Below are 22,616 nucleotides of genomic sequence, written 5' to 3'. Positions count from 1 at the left end.
ATCAGGGTCAGCCAGTGTCAAAAGACTGCTTGGCAGGCAGGGAGTCACAACAGAGAAACCCAAATGACCTTAAGGATTATATGTGGATAGCAAGGTTCCTGGGCTCACTTGTGACCGGAGGTAGGGTTGTCTCCTGGTCACGTACCATGTTCTGTTAGGCCCCTTACAAAATCCTGTCAATCCTACTGTTGGTTCCGTTGATGGTTCAACCCTCTTACACTCTCCTTTACCAGCTGCATCAGGCATTACAATGGGGCAAAAGGCAAGACGTGTAAGACAGGATCCTTGCACTCAGAGCCCAATCAACTCAACGAGCACTTCTGGTCATCTATACCACCTTTAGTGCGCGGTATACGAGATAGAGTTCTCTGGTGCTCGCTTCCTATCCAGCTTTGTTGTGCGAAGCAATATTTATGGAGGGAGTCCTGCTGAAGGAATACAGGCCGTCCATTCTCTGAGTACTCTAAACTTTAGCTCTGGCTAACTCAGAGCACTGGGGTCCAAAGGTAAGTTCTATCTAAACGGAAGTGGAAGCAGGATACCAGTTGCCTTTAAACATTCAGTCTTTTTCTATATGAGAGATTTGCCCTTTTTGGTGGTGGTGGGTGGCACAGAATCAGAGAGTAAATATTCTAGGTTTTGTGGGCCATTCAGTCTCTGTTGCAACTGATCAACTCTGCCATTGGGCACAAAACCAGCCATAGGCAATACATAAACAAATGAGCATGGCTGTGTTCCAATAAAACTTTACTTATAAAAACAGGCAGCAGGCTGAATTTGGCCTGCGGGTTTGCCAGTCCTCCTTCTGTAGTAACAACACCCCTGGTCTCAACTGGGGACAATGCCATCCTGGGTGGACCAACCTACACAAGTCACAGATGCTCTGGCAAAATGTGAGCAGGCAGCAAACTGACAATGTGAAGCGTGTCACCCACATCCACTGTGCCCTTCAGGCAGACTGAATGAATGGCAGACAGGTGCCCTTTCCCTACTATATCTCGGTAATGAAGGTTAGAGTGTTAAAGCGTATCTAAGTCTTATCTAAGCATCTCTAAAGTGCCAAGCGTTCTGAAAAAGGAATAATAAAGACCCGCATCCTAGAATCATCAGAGTTCACTGTGGAAGACAAATATAGGGTTTTTTTGTTGGTTTTGTTTGTTTTATTCTTGCAAAAGGTTATTAGGAGATATGGCTCATTAGATAAGAACACAGCACAAAAATAGAAGTAAATATGTCACTCAAGAGAAAAAATGACACTCTACCGTCGCTCTTTAAAAAAACAAACACATTTAAGATCAATGCCCTCTTCTGAGCCGAAGATGGCATTTTTAGTAATTTAACCATGTAGAGAATAATCTCTTTGTTCATTCCATTTTCAGGTAAATTTCGGGATGCCAGATTTTCACTTGACTGCATAGGATAATGGTTTCTCAGATAAAGAGTCTACTGTAATAGATCACAAGATTTCAGAATTTAAAAGAGAATTTAGAGATTATAGATCGCACACCAGAGTCTGAGGCAAGTGAGATTTACTTAGTGAAAGGCCCAGAGGTGATAAGTGGTAGAGGGAATTCCATCAAAGCCTAGACCTTGACCCAGTGTTATCCTGACAAGACAATGGTCTCGTCTGCTTCCAAAAGTCTGCAGTAGGCTTACACTTCCTTTTTATCCTGAGATAAAAAGTAAAGTCAGGATGGCTGTGAGAGTCAGAGGAAACACTAGACGTCAAATATTTGGCTCATCAAGTAAGGGAACTTTTAGCAAGGTATCTCTTCCAAGAAGAATTCAGCCCTAGATCAGGTGGATAGGCTAAATCTACCTCTGAAACTCCTTTTGCAGTTCAAATTCAACATCCAAACCCCTCATGCATTTTTAAATTAAAATAAAAATGTAAGCATGAGGTTAAAAGTAAACTCCAACTTTGACTTATGCCCCAAGGCCAACAAATATAGGTATTTTGGATTTAATGGGCTATGGAACATATGGAAATTTCAAGAAGGTGTCTGATCTGCTGAACTCCTTGGAGGGAATTTCAGGCAAGTGAGATTAGGGATTATTTGGTCTCTTAAGGTGAACACAGATAGAGCAGTCTTTGCCAAAAGCAAAGGACTTTTCTCAGTATGTGCCAGTGCGATTGAGATTTGTGTTCTCTGGCTAATGGCAGGGAGCTTTTGGTACTGTAGGCAGTGAAATCATTTGACCTGATGTTTCAGTACATTAAAGCAGGTGGTAGCCCCCAGAAAAAAAAAAAAAAAAAAAAAGTAAAACCTACAGCCATCTGTTTATTGTGCTCTTTGTCTAAAGACATACAGAGCCCTCAGGCTTTTTTTTTAATCAATAACAAAAAAGTTAATAAAGGAATTTATAAAATTCTCCAGTGTCTTAGCATGCTTTTTATTCTTTTAATAAATAAAACTGGAAGAATATACCAAATTAAAGCCAATTGCAAACTTATCCCAAACTGCTTCTCCATTGCCTGGACTTCTCCAATCCCCTTGTTTCTATGCTACCCATCCTTTGAGCCATCTGATTGTTTATTACGATCAGTGAGTTGGCTAATGAAAGTAGAAAAAGGGAAGCTCAAATGATTTTGTTGTATCCTTCTTACTGGCTCTGGTTTGACTCCAGCAAAAAGTTAATGGATAGAGTATGGGGGAAAATGGTTGAGACTGTAGGCTAATATAAAGAAGTAATAATTCTGAATTATCTGTGACTTAGAACATCTTCCATGGTGTATGAATAACTGACGTGTTGTTAAACAGGGCAAATCTTCTGGAAGATAATCAAAACCCTGCTGGGTTTGTTTTCCAGTAATTCTATTTAATTTTCCCTCTTGACCTTACACACAGGGAACGACCTATAGGCAACATTTATAAAGATTAATGAATAATTTGCATCTTTCCTGGTAAGTGATTTACCTAGATACAGATACTTATCTATTAGTCTATCATCTATTCATCTAACTATGGTCAATTTTCTATGTATCTATGTCTCATCCATCCATCCATCCTCTGTGAAGTATTTCACAGTGATTAAAAGCTTGGGCTCTAGAGACAGAAATCTGATTTCAACTCCTACTCCTATCACTTACTAACTGTGTGACTTTAAACAAGTTACTCAACCTCTCTGAGAACTGGTGTCCTCTACTGTTTGATGGGCATGATAGGAAATACCTACCACTTTAGGCAGGTTTGAGGATTAAACGAAATAATGCATGGAGATGACTTAAGTACAGAATCTAACATAAAGCAAGTGTTCAGCAAACAGGAGCTACAATGGTAACAGAACTTTCCAGAACCCAGACCTTCAAAAACAGCAGGAAAGAAAAAAAACAAAACAAAAAACAAAAACCCCAAAACAAACCTTGAATGCTTTCAGCTCTGAAACTTCATAGTTCATCTAGAATGATACCTACATCATGGTCACTGAAATCATGGAAATTACCCATTTATTATTTCAGGGAACAATCATTTGTGAAGGTCAAACATGAGCAGTCCCTGTCAGGCTTTGAGGAGAGAGACACTTTAGTAAAGACTATCAGAGGCTAGAGCCCTGAATAGGGTCTTGAAGGATGAAGAAGAGCTCAGCAAATAGAAAAGAAGAAGAGAGCATGCTTGGCCTTTGCTCTCAGCATTCCTGGCAAGTGGCCGGCACTGACTTTCATCATCAGCAGGGTCCTGGAGAGAACAGCGATGATGTCGCAAGCTCTGAGCAGAGGTGCGTGGCAGGCCCCACTTCTCATCCTGCTAGAGATGACCTATGTATGTGTCCCCTGAATCTCAACTGAACAACCACGAGTAGAGACAGTACTCAGAGAAGTGGGTTGTGAGTTCGGAAAGAGTTCTGTAAGGTGATGATATCGTGTAAGAAATCAGGTCCAGAATAGCAATGAAGTATTGTTGATTTTAATTATGAAGACAGGACAACATAGAAGAACTATAGGAAGTAAAGAAGGGAGATAAAATGCTAAAGATACACCAGTGGAACGCACACAAACATGTCAGCAAAGAGGTAACAACTATCCGGAATACAGAGGAAAGAATGATTTTGAGTTATATGTATTTCATAGTTCCTCTGTAAAAATGAAGTCAATACTGGGACTCAGTGGTGCTCAAGATGTAGGGCTCACATCCTCCTTGGTGCTCTTCCTGCAGTTCCCAGAGTGTCCACTGGGGTGACATATATGAGAGAGAGGGAGAGGGAGGGAGGGAGGGAGAGGGAGAGGGAGGGGGGGAGAGGGAGGAGGAGGGGGAGGGAGAGAGAGAGAGAGAGAGAGAGAGAGAGAGAGAGAGAGAGAGAGAGGCAGACACACGTGGAGCGCAGCAGCAGGTGGGTGAATCCAACACACCACGGGTCCTATCCTTCTGCTGGGAGGGTTTTCCTAGCTAAGGAAAAGGAAAAATGCCCTGGACTAACTGGGGAAGAATAAGGTGTCTCTCATACTCAGTGGGATTAAAGGTGGGCCAGCCAGGCTGCTGGGCAGTGGTCTATAAAGAGTTCTAAAACATCTTGGGAAGAGACCAGAAACACAGGGCCAGTTAACTCAGGTTTCTACATACAACTCCTTACATAACTGGTAGCAATATATTGGTTCTACCCTCTCTTGAAGCAAACAGTCTTCCAGAGAAAATAAAGGGGGGGGGATCCCCAAACAAAATACAAAACACCTCCCTACATTTCATGCAGCTAAAGTGACCAAATCTTCCTATTTAGCCAGGATTCCCAGCTTATACCTTCTATTTTAGCCTAATTATTAATAGCTACGCCTTCCTTCTCAAAATGTCCTCGTTCGAATGATAATTCTATGGTCACCATCTATTTCATCTACACAAGTTACTGTAACAAAAAGATTAAAACATATGCCTTTTAGCAGAAAATTTATTAAAGGGTAATCAAATAGCACTAGCTGAGGAGAAAACCTTCTATTTCACTGAAGAATACCAAAGTGGACCAACTGATAAAAGTAGAAAACTCACTCTTTTATAAACCCTAGGGGAATTATTAAATCACACAAGACATCAAATGGGAGTAAAACCATTAAGTGAAGAGTTGATGGGGAACCAGAGATCACCCAGTGACAAAGTAACACCACACAGATTGCTTTTGGTGGCAGGAGGAAAAATATAACTTTATAATGAAGGGTGTCAGTGCCTTAATACTTTGGTGAGCCTTACCTTCACCAACGATGAGCAAACATCACTTCAAGTGCATTCTCCTCACATTTAACGTGAATCTAATTGAGTCTTTAAATGTAATTTCCAGTTTATAGTAAATTCAGGAGACAAAGGAGCAAGTTAATGCATACTATATAAAGTGGCAATCAGGCTAATCTCTTCAACATGACAATGAAATGCAAACAGGACTCTACTAGATCACAAGAGCCTAAGGGACATAAAAACCAAAGCAATGTGCAGTCTTAAAGCCGACCAACTCTAAAGGGCATTTTGGAAGAATCGGAAGTGTAATTATGAGCTGGGTATAATGATAAAAAGGACTGATGATTAATTTTATATGTAATAGGGTATTATTTACTATGAAGGGAAATGTCCTGTTTTATTTTTCAAGAGATGGGTACTGAAATGTGGGTATATAAGAATAAGTAATAATTTACTTTCTTACTTCTGCACACAAATATGGTTAAAAAATAATTAGGTGCATGTGCGTACACATAAACCCACAGATATACAGCTCAGAAAATCAACTTCTCCATCTCCCCATAAGGGGAAAGTGAAACTGTTTAAAGAATAATCACTTGAAGGGGTTTAGATGCACTTGTCCCAGCTGCCCCCACACCTCGGTCTGGCTCCAGCATCAGGGATGTGCCCAAAGGCATGGTTCTATGGTAGATGCAGCCTATACAACAGAATTCTAAGATGGCGGCTTTCCCAGAATCCCAGGGCTAATGGTGGTCTGAACAAACAGTCTTGAAGAGCTCTCTCCCTAAAGCAGTAGATGTTGCAACGTCCTATTCTTGTCCTAACTCATGGGCACCTGTCTAGAGATCCACACACCTCAACTGAGGAGCATCACCAGATAGGGGGAGAGCCTCGTCTCAAGAACACAGGCACAGCAGTTCATAGAGGCGTCCTCAGGGCAAACAGGAACCTCTCCCAGGGTCCATCCTCAGAGTGGGAGGAAAAATCGTTTCCTAAGGGGGAGCGCTCACCCCGGTAAGCATGTAACTAGTAGACACTGGTGCTCCGAGGCCCCAGTGGCAAGACCTCTTGGTAGGGAGAAAAGTCACAGGTGACAGGTGAAGAATAGAACAGGTGAGGAAGGGGGAGAGACAAGATTTATGATAGAAGCTGAGAGAGAGAGAGGTTAGATGTGAGAGACTGGAGGATTTCTTAGTAACTATAACTTGATCACGGAGGATTTCTTGCTTAATGAGGGCCAGGAGAGGCAGCTCAGCAGTACCGTGAGAAGCGCAGCGGAGGAAGAGGACCCAAGAGCAGGACAGACGAGGTGGGGGAGCAAGCAGTAGGAGGAGACATGCTGAGCAGGAACGGGGAGCAAGAGATAAAACACAACAGCACCACGGGGAGATCGATGAAATCCGAAACGGCAAAGCAAACATAAGGACAGAGGGGGCAGGAAGTAGGAGAAAGACAGCTGGTCAAAGGTTGAGGGGGCAGAATTGGGAAGAGACAGGAGTTGACGACATCTCTCATGCGAGCGCTCACAGAAACTCAAACAGTAGGGGCTCCAGAGGGAGGGACAAGGGCCGAAGGCAGGCAGGCAGAGAGCAGAAGAGAAAGAACGGAAGGGCAGTGACGTGGAGGTGTGGAAGAAGGCAAGAGAGAGCCAGGAACGAGGAAAGTGCCCCTTCCAGCGGCACACCAGGGGACTCATACTAGTTAAAATATGACAGGCGCGGTGATCATGAGCCTTCTATGGCACATTCCAGAATTATGGAATTCAAATTTCCCATAGGACTAGAAGAACTGTTTTGACCAGGCAGCATTTCTGTGGCCGACCTGAATCATAACTTATCTTACACAAATGCCTAGAACGAGAGTAAGAACGGGATCTACTGTATTAAGAAAACAGAAGTGAACAGCTCTTGGATCTTCCAGGCACTATGAGTGAGGCCAGTCAGCCTCGGGGGCTCCTTATTTTCCCCACAGCCCTGCTCTCATCCACTGGGTCACTGCATCATACAAACTGGCCTGAGGCTGCTAATTATTTTCCACCCATTCTTCTGTCCACCCAGAACCAACGTAAGAGGCAAGTGCCGGGTTAACATAATTAATGTAGACAGAAATCTGGCTAAATACTACAAAAAGTCCATTTTTCAGGCGCCTGATTATCTAGATTGCTGACTGCATTGATTACATCAATCCAATGATTGCCAGATCTTCACTTTCTTTCTGTTAGGCGAGATTTAATCTAGAGAACTAACAAATCTCTCTAGGATGCAAATGTCTCCCAGGACACATGATTTTGATTGACAGCTCACAGAATAATTTTGGAATGCATGCAAAATTAGACTCACACACAAAATTTTCATGCAAAGGCAAACCTATCCATCAACATAATAGTGGCTCCCAGAAAGCAGTCAAGGTTCTGTGTCTGGAAACTGGAAAACTGGGAAGTCTGATGTGTTAGAAGCCATAATCAAGCATATATGTTTGAAGGTTTTAATGTGTGTGGATGCTTTCTAGCGCATGACAAAAAGATCAGAAATTTGTATGAAAAATTATTATTACAGGATTTCAAATCACAATGGAGTGTGCACTTGAGAATTGCTGGGTTGCAGTCTGGTGGAAGAGATGGGCTGGTAAAATCAGATTCCTCGAGTCTTCAGTCTGTTTTTTGAACAGAAAACAGTAAAAGAAATACTCTCCCTGACTCATGATGCCAGTCCCTTAGAATATAGTCTAAATGTATGAGGTTGGCACAAGTTTAAGAGCTCTATTTCTTCCTAGCTGGAATGTGGGGCAGATACCGTATACAAAGCACAAGAATGCAGTAAATTATCAGTGCAGAGCGCACGAAACTAAAGAAAGATCCAAAGGGCCTCCTGGAAGAATACTCACTATTTGGTAGAGTCAGACAACTGATACTCTCGTCGTCTATCATAGCATTCCTGGATTCCAGGATCATTCCATAAACTCTTTATTGCATCTACGTATGGATTCTCAAAGGCAGACACCTTCTCCACGTCGACTTCTCGAACTAATTGTGCATGAGCCTGTTAAAAACAAACAAAAACAGCAGTTTTAATCTCTCTCCTTTCTGTCACTGAAAACTGCCTCTGGATCGCATGGTATACTGTGCACCACTGAGGTCTTCCTTCATACGTTTTTTTCAAACTGGTCTATCAAAAAGTCTTGCTTCCTTTTTTTTTTTTTCCCCTTAGAGAGAATCCAATCCCAAATCTTTCCCTATAGAGTAAACCTTGAGGCTACTTAAAGTCAATTAGAGGAAGACAGGGAAGACAGTGTTCAGTTCCCATCAGACAAGTGAGGATGTCATGCTACACATATGATCATTTCTGGTGACTCTCTGAATCCTAAACCAATATTATTTAAGAGGAAAAGGACAGGAATAATTATTCCATGTTTATAGTTTATTATCATCAAATACATAATTTACCCAGCCCTTGAGTGTTTACAGCTTAGCAGAAGCTTAATCAGACTCAACTAATTGGGTTTAGTTTCTATCACTCCTTTTCAGGGTAGGGTATAAAACCCCTAGAAGAACAATTAATATTAATGATGTGAAACACAGTAACCATTCCCCCTCCCCTCCATTCCAATACACCCTACTTCCAAAGTATTTATTTCATATCTACCTTATCGACATTATCAGATTGAGAATTTTATTAATTTTTTTAATGAGGAAAAAGGACTTTGTTATTTTCATCATACAACATTTAGCAGGAAAGAGGTAAGGAGATTTAAAAAATTTTTTCAACAAGATTGAAATCAAAACGCTGTACGGTCAACCCTGAAATTAACCAAATTATACCAGTGCCTAAAATCCCAGTCAAACTAGGTTTCATGGATGTAGTAAGTTACATCCATAACCCGTAACTACACATGGTACATTGATATAATTACATTAATATATGTGTACGAATTATACATACACATAAATATGCAAATAAATATAACTATCTTGGAAATTGGAGATAAGTAGCTGATAATATATTTATATACTCTTACTTGCAGAAATACAAATTTTCAAACTAGGTTAGCTGACGGCTATCATGATCACATGATGACCTAATTATTCATTTCAAAGAGTTTTACACAGATGGAATTTTAAGAAATTTTTTAAATAAGTTTAATCCATGTTAGACCCTGTCTGGTTCCCAAACTTCACCTTCCTTCTCTTCCAAGTGGGAAGGGCCATATCATTAGACTAATCTTGACTTAAATAAGGTTTTAAGAAGCCCAACATGATGAGACTGAAGAAATCACCTTTCTTGTTAGTTCTGTTCTGACCTTGCAGATCTAGTAAGTGAGAAATTCTAGCTCTGCTCTGGACCCCAGTCTTGGAAAAGGGATCCCTGTAGTTGCTTTCTGTACCTAATCCCTATCCAGGCAAACTCTCTTGTTATCCCAGCAGCAAACTTGTCAGCTTGGAGTCCTGTTTCTGAGTCCCACTCCAGGTGGGCCTACCTTAGTCAAAGGTCCTGTCCAGCAGGTATATGTCTCATACCTCTGCAGGTATACCTAATGTCAAGTTTCAACCCCTGCCTTTCTGCCCCATGCTCACTGAAAGTTCTAACTTAGTGTCCTGAGACAGGACAATGATCACATCCTTGGCATAATCCTAAATTAGAGTCCCTATGGCTACGTCTTTATTACACGGTTTTCTAGAGGACTCTGTGGATATGGGAAGCAGCAAGGTACAGAAGCAGGGGTCTTCACCTGCTGGATATACTCTAAAGACAAGGTTTTGAATCTGACTCTACTTCTTCTTATAACCCTAGGCAAAATTTCTTACTCTTTACAAGTATTATTTCTGGTGGGAAACATACTGCCCCACCAGCCTCAGGTTGCTTTGTATTGTATTACAGTACTGTAGCTTGGTGATTCTCAAAAGGCAGCATTACATGGGAATTTGAGAGAAATGCAAATCCTCTGATCCTCAAACTCTGTGCATCAGAAACTCTGGAAGTAAGGCTCAGCAATGTTTTAAGATTCTGATGCATGCAAAAGTTTGAGAACCAATTCAAACTACAAAGCACACAGATGCTCGTTGTTCTAATCATAATTAATTGCCTTGCTGGCCCAGAATTGTTATGGGAAGCTAAAGAGAAGAGGCTCACAGAGGCACCAATCATTCCAAAGCAGATGTCTTAAGGGCCAGAAAGCCAGGAAAATGACTAACACGGGCTGGATACAGGCAATAGGGAGTAATGGGGACTGTGGCACATTGACAAACATGTTCCCTAATCAAAGACCACAGTTGCTGCTTAGCTCCAACCAATTGCCGCCATTGGCAAGGTAGGCCCATTGTTGCCAGATCTTCCAATTTTTCAAGGAAGCCAAAAAAATCTAGGTTTTCCTGTGAATTATCCCTAATTTTAGATCTTGGCAACCCTAAAAAAGATAAATAAAACATATCTGTGCCTGAGCTAGATCAGGAGCCATTCATTTGCAACATATGTTCTAAAAGATTCTTTTCCATTTGCTTCCCCGATGAGCTTGACCAACAACACTGTCCTGCACAAGCTGGAATACAGTAGCTGGCTACTGGTGAACACATGCTAAGGAGTAGGTAATTTTCAGTCCTTTCCCACAATATTTAGACAAATGATTATACAATCCACAGGAAGAAATGGTTGGGACCTCACTCTGAACAGGGTAAAAGCGACATGGCAACATAGGTTAGTATAGGTACTATTTCCACAATGCATTTGATACTTACTACCCTGGGTCAGTCATGTCATTTGGAAGGAGTCCTGTTTCTGTGTCTAGCGAAGTTGGCTTCTGCCAGAGAAAACAGCTTCAACATACCAGACACTTTTCACTATTATGATTAAATGTTTATTGGACCCCAGTGAAATGCTAGGTGATACAGCAATTAGAGAACTAGACAGCGTTCCTGCAGGGCATGGGGGAAACAGTTCATAAAGATGGCAACCAAACAAAGCACAGGATTATGTGCTCCAGGAGTAGGAACAAGACGGACTATTTGCATTTCCATCCTTAATTTCAGTTGACTGTACGGGCATTTAAATAAAGACAACATTCTCAATAGTGCAGAGTTGTGACTTTCCACCAAGAGCCTGCTGCTGTAAAATGAGATGACTTCTATTGCCAGAAACTCCTGTAATTTCCTCTCGTGGTCTATCTCTGCTTGCTTTTACTTACAACTGGAATGCCTTCCCTCTTCCTCTCTGCACCTCCTTTAGCTTTTGCTCCAGAGCTGTATCATACGCCACATCTCACAGGAAGTTATTCCTGATTTTCTTCCCCTCCAAAAAAAGTTATCTTTGCATCCTTTGCACCATGGAACTTCTATATTTTGCTTTATGTTAACAGTTATGTCTTGACTTATCCCCCTTCTAGTCTGTACAGTGAGGAAGGGGCCGGAGCTTACGGACTCTGATTTCTTTTGGGGCCCATATAACAAATACTTGCCTAATTTAACTGCACGTAAAAAGTATACAGATTTTCCTTCCAGGACCCCCCAGAATTGCTCCCGTGAAGAAGCGTGGCGAGAAGAAGAAGGGCCATTCTGCCATCAACGAGGTAGTGACCAGAGAATACACCATCAACATCCACAAGCGCATGCATGGAGTGGGCTTCAAGAAGCGTGCCCCTCGGGCACTCAGAGAGATCCAGAAATTTGCGATGAAGGAGATGGGAACTCCAGATGTGCACATTGACACCAGGCTCAACAAAGCTCTCTGGGCCAAAGGAATAAGGAATGTTCCATACCGTATCCATGTGCAGTTGTCCAGAAAACGTAACGAGGATGAAGATTCACCAAACAAGCTCTACACACTGGTTACCTATGTACCTGTCACCACTTTCAAAAATCTACAGACAGTTAATGTGGATGAGAACTAATCGCTGATTGTCAAATAAAGGTATAAAACTGCAAAAAAAAAAAAAAAAAAAGTATAAAAGAAACACACTGCGAAGTCCTACAAGTCAAAGTCAGTTTCCCAAGGAAATCTTCCACCCATTACTGCTCTCATATAACTACACAATCCTTAGCAGCACTTACCAGAGTAAACGGTGCACATCTATGTGTGTGATACCCATTAGTATCTTTCTCCACATTCAGAGTACAACTTCTAAGACAGGCTCCACATTGCTTGGGGCCTAGCAGAGTGCCTGCCACTTTGGAGAGGCTCAATACATATTTGTTGGATGAAGGATACAAGGAAGGAAGAGTAGAAATTGTTCTAAACTTGCAACCAGGACATCTAACTTCCAGTCCTGCCTTAACCCATGACAGTAACTGGCCATTACTTAGGAGAAAGTACATTACTTTTTTTAGAACTTCATTTTTCTTGTCTATAAGATGATGCAATTAGACCAAATCACTTAAGGACTCATCTAACCATAAGCAGTATGATTGTAAACACAGAGTAAATGCATCTACAATGCATAGAACACCAAGGAGCATGTCATACCATTTACTGAAACAAGATCTCACTATTTCCAACCAGCGCCTGACAAAACAGGCAAATATTAGTAAATCTGTATGTGAGTAATGCCACATGGGGACTGAGCAAGTAGAATTCAGTACAGACACAGGAGATCAAACAGGGTGTCAGGGAGAAAGATTTAGCTGGCAGGTGGAGGTGAAGATGCATGATGCTTCTAGGGAGCAAGAGTAGATGAACCAAGGCTTAGTGGACAAAATAAACATGGCACTTTCGGTTAACTGTGGAAAAACCAGTCTAGTGAGGAAGTTTCATGCTGACTATTAATTCAAATTAACCTCCACAGGGAAAGCTGCAATACTAATCTCAGCTATGAACCCTAACTCAGAAGGCAACCTCCACCATCTTTGAAAGAATATCGCTCTCAGAAAACACAGGTCATTGCTTGGTTTTCACCCAGGACAGAACTTCTAAGTCACTTTTACTGCCTCTTAGGCTTCATTGTTTAATTCCATCCTTGCTGTTTTGGAAAATGACATCCAAATATAATCAACTGTAATTTGCATTTATGTAAGAACGTTCCCTGAAGTTCCGTAAGTTATTTAAAAGTATGAGAGCATTTTACAAAATACACTTAGAATTTTTAAATTGCCTCTATAAATGTCCCCAATGAAAAGTAAAGCCTCTCAATTTTTTCGTAATAAGTATTCTGTATGTGGAAAGAATAATCTTTTATATGTGAGAGTAGGAACTCTATTTGTTTTTTTCTATTTGTCCAAATGTCCAATGTGAATAGTGAAAATCACAAGCAATTATGCAAAATTAAATAACTATTCATGAAAAAAGCCTAACTCTGATGAAAAGGAAATAATTCATTTCCTTTTTTTTTTTTTTAAAGATTTTATTTATTTATCTGAGAGAGGGAGCACAAGCAGGGGAAGTGAGAGAGGGAGAAGCAGACTCCCCGCTGAGCAGGGAGCCTGATGCGGGCTCAATCCCAGGACCCTGGGGTCATGACCTGAGTCAAAGGCAGATGCTTAATCAATTGAGCCACCCGGGCCCCCAAGAATTCATTTCTGATAATATAAATAACAATTACAGCTGATTATTGTTTTTCTTTTAAACACTGTACATAGAAAAGCAAAGCAGGTATGAGTTAATCAAATAAAGAGAATGAAAAGCACAATTCTATCTCACTTTAGGTTACAGCTGAACACAGTGCATGGAAATACTTAATGATGAATGCTCACTTTCAGAATTCTTAGCAAGCTGGAGGCAAGCCTTAGAGGAACACTGTGAAGACCAAGTAGCTACTCTTAGGAACTCTGGCAGAATTTGAGGGAAAGACCACATGGAAACCACAAGATGTGCCAATGTGGTAATGTCTTATTTTCACCATCTGGCTGCCATAAAATTCAGGTAAATATTGGACATGTTGATATTTCCATGGTCACTTCAGCAAAGGGGAGGAACTGAGTCCCCACCATGGTGGGTCTTACCCTGTCCAAAAAGGCCAAGCCTTCCCACGAAATAAAAAGGGTCTTATAATCACTTTGGAAAGATTTTTAAAAACTTATTAACAGCTTGGGGTGGCTTTCGGCTGGAATGTCACACCTATTCTGGTTCCTACAATCCCAAAGGAGAAAACCAAATGGTGACTTCCACATTTGTGGAAGCTCTCAGACACAAACATTCAGTAGCTCATTAGGGGCTGCTCTGTTTGAAAGGGCGCCCGACACACACAGAGGCCCTCTGAATTAAAGAGTCTAAAACACTGTCGGAGTCTGTTTTAATTCTGAACCAAGGCTCACATCTTCTCATTCTTGTTTTTCCTAGGTGCTTTTTCCATTTTCACATTTGACTCTTAAAAAACAAAACAAAAAAACAAAACGAACAAAACCACTGCAAACTCCTAAATAAACTGGGGGGGGGGGGGTGGGAATCCCATGCTTTTTATTTTATTTTCTTCTGCTCTAAGGAAATAGAGAGTTAAAAATAAGGGACCCACATCGGGCTCCCTGCTTAGCAGGGAGTCTGCTTCTCCCTCTGACCCTCTTCCCTCTTGTACGCTCTGTCTCTCATTCTCTCTCTCAAATAAATAAATAAAACCTTAAAAAAAAAAAATAAGCGACTCTGGGATGGGATTGCTCTTCACCCAGCAGGAACAAAGGAGACCTCAGGCAAGCTATTTAACATTTCTAAACCTCTAGTTCCCAATCTGTCAAATGAGGGTACAAATAGCACTGACCTTAGAGGGTTAAGGGACAGAATGCACAGAAAACTCTTCAAGGCAGAGCCCAACACCTAAAGCTACCAGTTACTGAAAAAACAAAAGAAAAGGAAAAACAGCACAGAAATCATAAACCACGGTTTATGATAAATCACCCACCCACTAGCTTCTGCGATGTTGGGCAAGTCACCCAAGCCTTAACTTGCTCAAATGGGAAATAACATTCTGTAGGTCACACTGGATACTGGATCTCTGAGTCCTCAAACTGGCAAACACCCCTCAGCACAAAATCTCCTACAGAAAATGCGGGCGGGGACCCTCATTCCTTAGGCCGCTTCACCTTCTCTGACTTCCTCCCAACTTCAACAGTTGACCTTCATTAAGGTGCATTAAACACAGGGCGACAGTTGTTGTTGATACATCTTTTTATGACCATTACTGCATAAATGACAAAGAACAGCAATGTCACACTGAGCTCCTGCCCGCTGGGTTCACGTGGCAAAGTGACTCACTCCCACAGAAGAACCTATCCACACTTAGGATTCAACTCATTGCTCAGCAAAATTACAAATTACTACATGACACAGGCTTTTGAAGTCCCTGACAAAGATTATAAATCCTGTGTGTGGAATCTTTCAGAGCTAGGAATCTACAGATTCTCCTTTGCTAAAGCGCCCACGTCCCTCTTCAGCCGGGGATCATACAGAGACAACTGAACCTTCATTGAGTAATCCAGAGAACCAGAGGAGGAGGAGGAAGAATCTGACGACAGCGTGAGACCAAACCAGGCTTCATTCCTTACTCACACACCAGCCCTGTGTCTTTAGGCAGGTCACTCAAACTTCCTGAATCTCAACCGCCCCATCTAGAAGATGGGGAAAAGAATTGACTGACGGACTGGTAAGAAAAGTAAAATGCCTAAAACAAGCATTATAATTACTATGAAATACTGTAGCCTCTCAAAAATACCATTAATAAATATTAATTATTTCAGCAAATATTTACCTGTTGTTGTCAGGCAATGCACTTGACACCGATAAAGCAGAGAATCTACGTGAACTAAAATGTTCTGATTAACAAAATATCACATAAGCTTATTAACTGTCACATACTACTCTGCTTTCATTAAGACTATACAAATTTGATTTATTATCCCATTATTAAACTTATTTTTCTATCATTAGATTTTTATTTTTAGTCTCTATTATGGTGTTCACCAAGGCGATCAAAGCCTATAAGGCAGACTGCCTTTTCCAAAACACATTTGCTGGAAATATATTTCTCTCTCTGGTTTTGCTTCACCACTGGCTGTATCTGCTTCTTCTAAAATACACTGAATTCCTTCTTGGTGGAGGAAATCTCCTTCTTGGTTTTTTTTTTTTTTTTTTAAGATCTTATTTATTTGACAGAGAGAGAGAGTATAATCAGGGGGAGCGGCAGGCAGAGGGAGAGGGTGAAGCGGACTCCCTGATGAGCAGGGAGCCCAATGCAGAGTCGATCCCAGGACCCCGGGACCATGACCTGAGCCTAAGGCAGACGCTTAACCGAATGAATGATCCAGGTGCCCCTTTAATTGTTTAAAATATTCTTTTTTGGGGGGGTGCCTGGATGGCGTAGTCAGTTGAGCATCCAACTCTGGTTTTGGCTCAGGTCATGATCTTGGGGTTGTGGGACTGAGCCTTGAGTCAGGCTCTGCACTCAGCAGGGAGTCTGCTTGAGATTCTCTCTCCCTCTCCCTCTGCCCCTCCCGCTTATGCACCCACTCTCTCTCTCAAATAAATAAATCTTAAAAAAATAAAATATTCTTTTTTTAAGCACTCAATCTCTTTCTTGGCTCTATCACCAAGATTCCATGTAAATATTCTTGTGTTTAGTTTTCTGCTTATCATTTCCCTTTTTCATGTCTGTCTGCCATGTCATGATTATCAATATCAATGACACTGTAGGTCAGATGCTTGATGCAGCATGACATAATATATATGAAGTAGCTCCAGAGAATATGTTGACTGATTAATTACATGGTTCCATTACAAAGAATCTTGCTCTCAGCTCTGTAAAATCTTGGATGCCATATAAAAATCGTGCATGGCTGAAATGCTACTTCATGATTATGATGGTAATGTCACAGTATAAACGTGTGTGCGTATCCACACACCCTTATGACTACTACAAAAAACCGGCTTATTTTCCAAGAGTTCATACAAAGTCACATTGATGAAGAAGAAATTAGAAAGGGAGATTCTTTTAAAGATATGCATATTTATCAAAATAATGAGGTATGCCTATAAGGCTGCTTTCAAAGAAAATCTAAGGAGCATTAGTTACTCTGGATTTTAATGGCTGTTTATTTGAAAAATAGATTCTAAGATCAAAGTCACATTACTGTGGATAATGAGGGTTATAAAGAGTTAAACAGATGTCTGTACTACAGAACTCAGAACTGTCAATAAGGTAATGGTGCAGGGGCCTGGGTGGCTCAGTCATTAAGCGTCTGCCTTCGGCTCAAGTCATGATCCCAGGGTCCTGGGATCGAGCCCCACATCGGGCTCCCTGCTGAGCAGGGAGCCTGCTTCTCCCTCTCCCGTTCCCCCGGCTTGTGTTCCTGCTCTCGCTATCTCTCTGTCAAATAAATAGATGAATAAAATCTTAAAAATAAATAAGGTAATGGTGCTTAGAATGCATGAGCACAGGCTAGGCTTGGAGATACTACTGTCCTTCCCAAACCTGCCTGACTGTGGTAGCTTCGTCCCCCTCAGGTCAGGTGACGGGACTGGTGTTCTCATGGATCACATTCTGAGAAACTGGGTAGAGACTGAGGGTTTCAACAAACAGACGGGGACTGGTTTTATACAAGCAAAACAACCAATGGACTGATTCTCCCCTATTCTGGAATAATAGGTAAATGCCTGCTTTAGAGATTCACATCATCTTCATTTTTGAGATCACATTATGCCTGTGGCTCATTTCCTGCTATTATGTCTCAGAAGAAACCTAATCATTTTAGCCCTCTGCAATGTCTGTTCTCCTACAATCTTATTAACTAGAGGACCATGCCGCTGCAGGGTTGAGATCTTATTTTGTTTCACAACAGGAGGAACAGATAAAGAAGATTTCCCTGCCTGGCTTGGTAGACTCTTGAACGACACTGAAAAAAAAAAAAAAATTAAAAGAACAAGCTCCTTAACAAAGCATTCCCAGATGCTCCCGGCAATTCCAGAATCCTGCCCAGCGCGTGTAATCTTTCTGGGACATCCACTGTGAAACCTGCCCTCTGTAGCTTCAGAACGTGTGCTTAGGAGAACGGAAAGGCTCACCGCTCACCATCCCAGGATCTCGCAGAAGGAAGGGAGCCTTTTAGAACACTTGTTTCCATACCCCTTTAACTCAGCAAGAAACTGCTCCAATAGTAAGAAGGTAAAAAGAAACCACAGCAATGCTGCCTACTTGTGCAATGAAAGAAAGTAATGACACATTTAGAACCTGAGTAGGAAGAAGGGAACGGAAATAAGAGAAGTCACATCTCATTAGGTATTTGGTGGGGGGTTTAAATATTAAGTTATATAATCTGTCACTTTGAGTAAGAACCCATATTTCAGGAAGATTATGGATAAGAATCAACTGTAAAAAGCTACTTGGACCAGTGTTGCAAAACTGGTAACTTTCTAGTGAGAATATGATAGTTTATAGTCTACACACGACACTTCTGAGTATGAAAATAGTCAGTTGTGTATAGCTTTGAAATATTTATTTATTGACCCACAAATCAGCTTTCCTATATTGGTATTATTAAACTGTCTCCAAATACAAAATTCTTTCTAAAAAATAAAATCTTTATGTATCCATGTAGATTAAAGTAAAAGAAAATGAGCAGAAGGATTTTTCTTGGTACATTCATGCATTTTAGTCATGTTCTTAGCCATATCTGTTCTAACATCATGTCCCTGACATTTTTCAGAAGATTGTATTTTTCAATATGGATACATTATATAATAAACTATTTCATAAAATTGCCTGCAATATTTTCCAAAATTGCACTAGCTGTTTTAGGTTAATAAATTTGAAATTGTTAACATTTTCAAACTGGGTCCTTCTTTATAGACTTTTTTTTTTTTAGACCTTAAATATTTTTAATTCAGAAATATTCTCCCTTTTGGGGGCCAAAATAGCTGAGAGCCCAGAACAAATTCTGCTACATGGAAGGTACTCTTAATTCTATTATTTTTCAACTGCAAATATGTAAATATTTCAGTTCAAATATTTCCATAGAACTATCTTTTTGTATTAGTGTAGAATATTATCTATCACAAAGATTTCAGGAGACAAAACTCATTATCGGTAGATTATCACAGCTTGTTTGGGCACAAATATAACTTATTTGTGAGTCATAACTAATTCCAAGCACATTCTCTCCATAGGCTTCTCAGTTTAATAAATGTTTTACTACAATACTGTGCTCTATCAGAAACTATATTCATATCCTTATCACTAAATACTTTCACTTTCAACAATTTTTAAAGAAGCAAAAGCATTTACCATATTATTCAAAATAACGATATTTATTTCTCTTTATCAGAATGAACTTTCAAAAGCTTCACCTTGATTCCCAGAATTAAAGGGGGGGGGAATCAAACCATAATTGTTTGTGAAGATTTTCTTCTGCTAAAGGGAGTTCACAGAGTCATAGCTACTGCTTCATTTTTTTTTTTGTACATGCATAAGAAAACTTGGAATAAAAAAAATGAGCTAAATTAACATGGATCACTTGATCTAAGTGAAAAGTCATGATTCACAGAGTAATATAAAAATGCTTTTTCTGCAGCTGCCCATGCTAAAATGTTATTTGGGTACAATATTCTGAAAGTAACAGCTAATTTTGGAAGTAGACGCTGACACTTTCTCAGCAGATCTGTGTCTTTTGAATTTTGTGTGGTTGCTCATATCATTATGGTAAACATGGTGGATGCTAAATATTAACAAAGGATTTTGTACAAGTTACACATTGGTGTTAACTTCCTTGAGAAACAAAAAAATCAATATTTAATTTTCTGTTAAACATACGCTTTCAGGTTTTTTTTAAAGCTTATTATGGCCCAAAAGATTTATTGCAAAATAAAATCATTAGCCAACAATAAAACAAATAGTTAACAGATTTCCACCAAACAATAAATGATAAAACTGTCGAAGCAAATGCTCTCAGACCACCATGGCAAGACAGCCTGGCCTTGACTTTCCATATACTTCAGTTATATCTAACATAATTTCCCACTAACACTGCTCACTGAAGGTCTGGTATCTCAGTGGACCTTACAGCTTATAGACCAGCGCACAGCATGATTAGCTAGTAACAACCAACAGATGGTAAAGGCAAAAGCACCACATCATTCTCTAACACCCTACTGACTGGAAAGAGTTGGTTGTCCCAACCCACTCTTGCCCAAGCCTACTCCATATTAGCACTGAGTGCCCACATGCTGTCTCTGAAAGGGAGATGCAGTGACACTGCATCTGGAAGGGTTTGGGGAAAAGCTGGAACATCTTTCAGATTTAACCAAGTGTTGATGTGAGAAGTCTGTTCAACTGCATGAACAGAATCTGGGAATACAAAGTGAAAATCTATCAAATCCATCCTGGTTTATCTTAATAAGAAGAATGCTTCATTTAAAAACTGAGAAACTGGAATAAATACTAAAGTGATGAGATACTGGAGCAACAGCTGTAACCTGCAAGTATCTCAAGCAAACCAGGACTTTGGATCAGCCCACATATGTGAAGACGCAGGCTGGGGGAATCAAGAACACTCGAAGTAAGTTGATGAACTGCAGACCTCCCTTTCTAGCACAATTTTTTTTTTTAAAGGGGTCAACATCTAAAATCAAGAGCCTTCCATTAAACAAACAAGCACATTTCCTACCTCTCGTGAGACACTGGAGGCGATGGCCCAACACTGAGCCCATATTCCAAGAGGACAAGAGGCTATAGCCAGGTAGGCTACCATCTACCCCATCCTACAGTCAATAATAATAGGAGAGAGCATAATTCTTTATGGAAGTGAAGAATATTTTATTTTCCATAATGCCCAAATTAATTATGTCGTGGCGAAGACTAGAACTTGGTCATCTTCCCATTACCTGGGTGGCCCTGAAGTAATGTGACTTCACGCCCACCCCTCACCCCCTGCAGAGCTTGTGTGATGCTCCTGTTCTGTGTATGATAAGGAGGCTTGCGTACTCTGCATAAGAGGAAGCAAGAATTACACTGAATCCAACTCCCACCAGTGGGCATTTACTCGGTTTCCTCATCACAATCCATTAAAAAGGTTGTGCACCTGGGCTCTTCTAATGTTTTCCCTTTACCGGCCCCTTAATGTGTTCCCTAGAGCTGTGGTTACACTGAACTCTGAGTGCTCTTGTTATGAGTTCCAATCCATGCAGGTCTAGCGGAGGGGACCAGGGCATGCATCAGGAATGGAATGGTACCACATGGTTTGGGTTATTAGGGGCTGTCGAGACTATATCGAAGTATAATGTACAGTGGCCAAGAGCCTGTGGCTTTAGAGGCAAACACTGAGTTTCTCCCGTGCTCCTACTGACTTGCTTTAGGGCCTTTCCAAGGCTCAATTTCCTTATCCTGAAAGTGGGGTTGTCATAAGGTCATCACGGCATTGTTATAAAGCTTAAATGTAATACTATTCATAACACAGCAGAGTAACATGCACATACTAATGGCTCAATAAAGAGAAGCAACCTTTCATTTGTACTTCAGGTAGGATCCAAGGGGAATGATGGTGGAATAGCCTCACCTAGTTTTTGTTTTTTGTTTTTTTTTTTTTTTTTGGATTCAGTGAAACAAGTCTTTTGGAGGTTTCAAATTTTGAGAATCTGTTCCAAAAATTTCAGAATAACTTCTATGGTTCCTACCAACATGCTATATAGCATTAACAGCTTTATATCCTAAGGACATGCTGTTTTACACTCTTACTTAAATTACGGATTAAATACAGTAATTATAGTGACCACTGGGGATTATTATATAGTTACAGTTGTTTTTCCAACTAAAGCATGTTGCCTTTAGTTAACATATAAGAAATTTTTTTTCCTCCACAGGTAAGCCCAAAACTCACTATATTGCATTCATCTCAATGTGAGTTTTCAAAACACACAAAGAGCACAACCTGACAAAAACCTTTTCTAAGACACCCAAATAGATGTGCATGAAGATTTTACCAAATATTATATATCCAGATGCACTCTTCCCGTTAAATTCTGATAAGCTTCCCGTGAAAAGTTAAAGTGGTTGGAAATGTAGCATGGGTCATGAAATAAAACCAAATCAAATCCATCTTAATATAACTCAAAAGGTCTTTGCAATTTGCATTGCTTTTTCAGGAAGATAAAAATGCATATTGCTTCTTTTATGTGTTCTTAGCTATACATCTATTTTTGAAAAGCTCTCATGTAATTTCTAAGTTTAGGACCTACTTCCTTTTTACCGTGCCGTCTGGGCTACAGTCCATCTCTGATACCATTTGGATCCTCACTCCAAGGAACCTATACAGACTGACTCTCAGAAGGAAGACAACCTTCCCCTAACCCCTTCTGCGCTTGTGGATGGTACAAGATGACCACTCTCTTCCTGTCTATGGCATCTATCGGCACCATCCACATAGATTTAAAATATTTTTTAGAATTCCCAGGACACCTGGGTGGCTCAGTCGGTTAAGCGTCTGCCTTCGGCTCAGGTCATGATTCCAGGGTCCTGGGATCAAGTCCCTCATCGGGCTCCCTGCTCAGTGGGGAGCCTGCTTCTCCC

The 22,616-nt window shown here is 40.6% G+C and overlaps 2 protein-coding genes across 2 annotated transcripts in view; one reads left to right on the top strand and one right to left on the bottom strand.

Moving 5' to 3' along the window:
* The window catches only part of GNAQ (G protein subunit alpha q), a 302,349-nt gene that overhangs the window by 87,418 nt on the left and 192,315 nt on the right, over positions 1-22,616 (bottom strand). Inside the window, exon 3 of the mRNA XM_027616175.2 lies at positions 8,040-8,194. Within this exon, the coding sequence (XP_027471976.1) occupies positions 8,040-8,194 (155 nt within the window). The remainder of the gene's footprint in view (positions 1-8,039; positions 8,195-22,616) is intronic.
* On the top strand, positions 10,399-12,083 carry LOC113934785 (60S ribosomal protein L31-like). Its single transcript, XM_035723710.1, has 2 exons — positions 10,399-10,460; positions 11,624-12,083. The coding sequence occupies exons 1-2, from the start codon at positions 10,399-10,401 to the stop codon at positions 12,030-12,032; spliced, it is 471 nt and encodes a 156-aa protein (XP_035579603.1). The 3' UTR covers positions 12,033-12,083.

This window comes from Zalophus californianus, chromosome 13, assembly GCF_009762305.2.
Source record: "Zalophus californianus isolate mZalCal1 chromosome 13, mZalCal1.pri.v2, whole genome shotgun sequence".
NCBI classification, from domain to species: domain Eukaryota; kingdom Metazoa; phylum Chordata; class Mammalia; order Carnivora; family Otariidae; genus Zalophus; species Zalophus californianus.
Note: the sequence above shows the minus strand (reverse complement) of the source record. Positions and strands in the feature narration are given on the sequence as shown.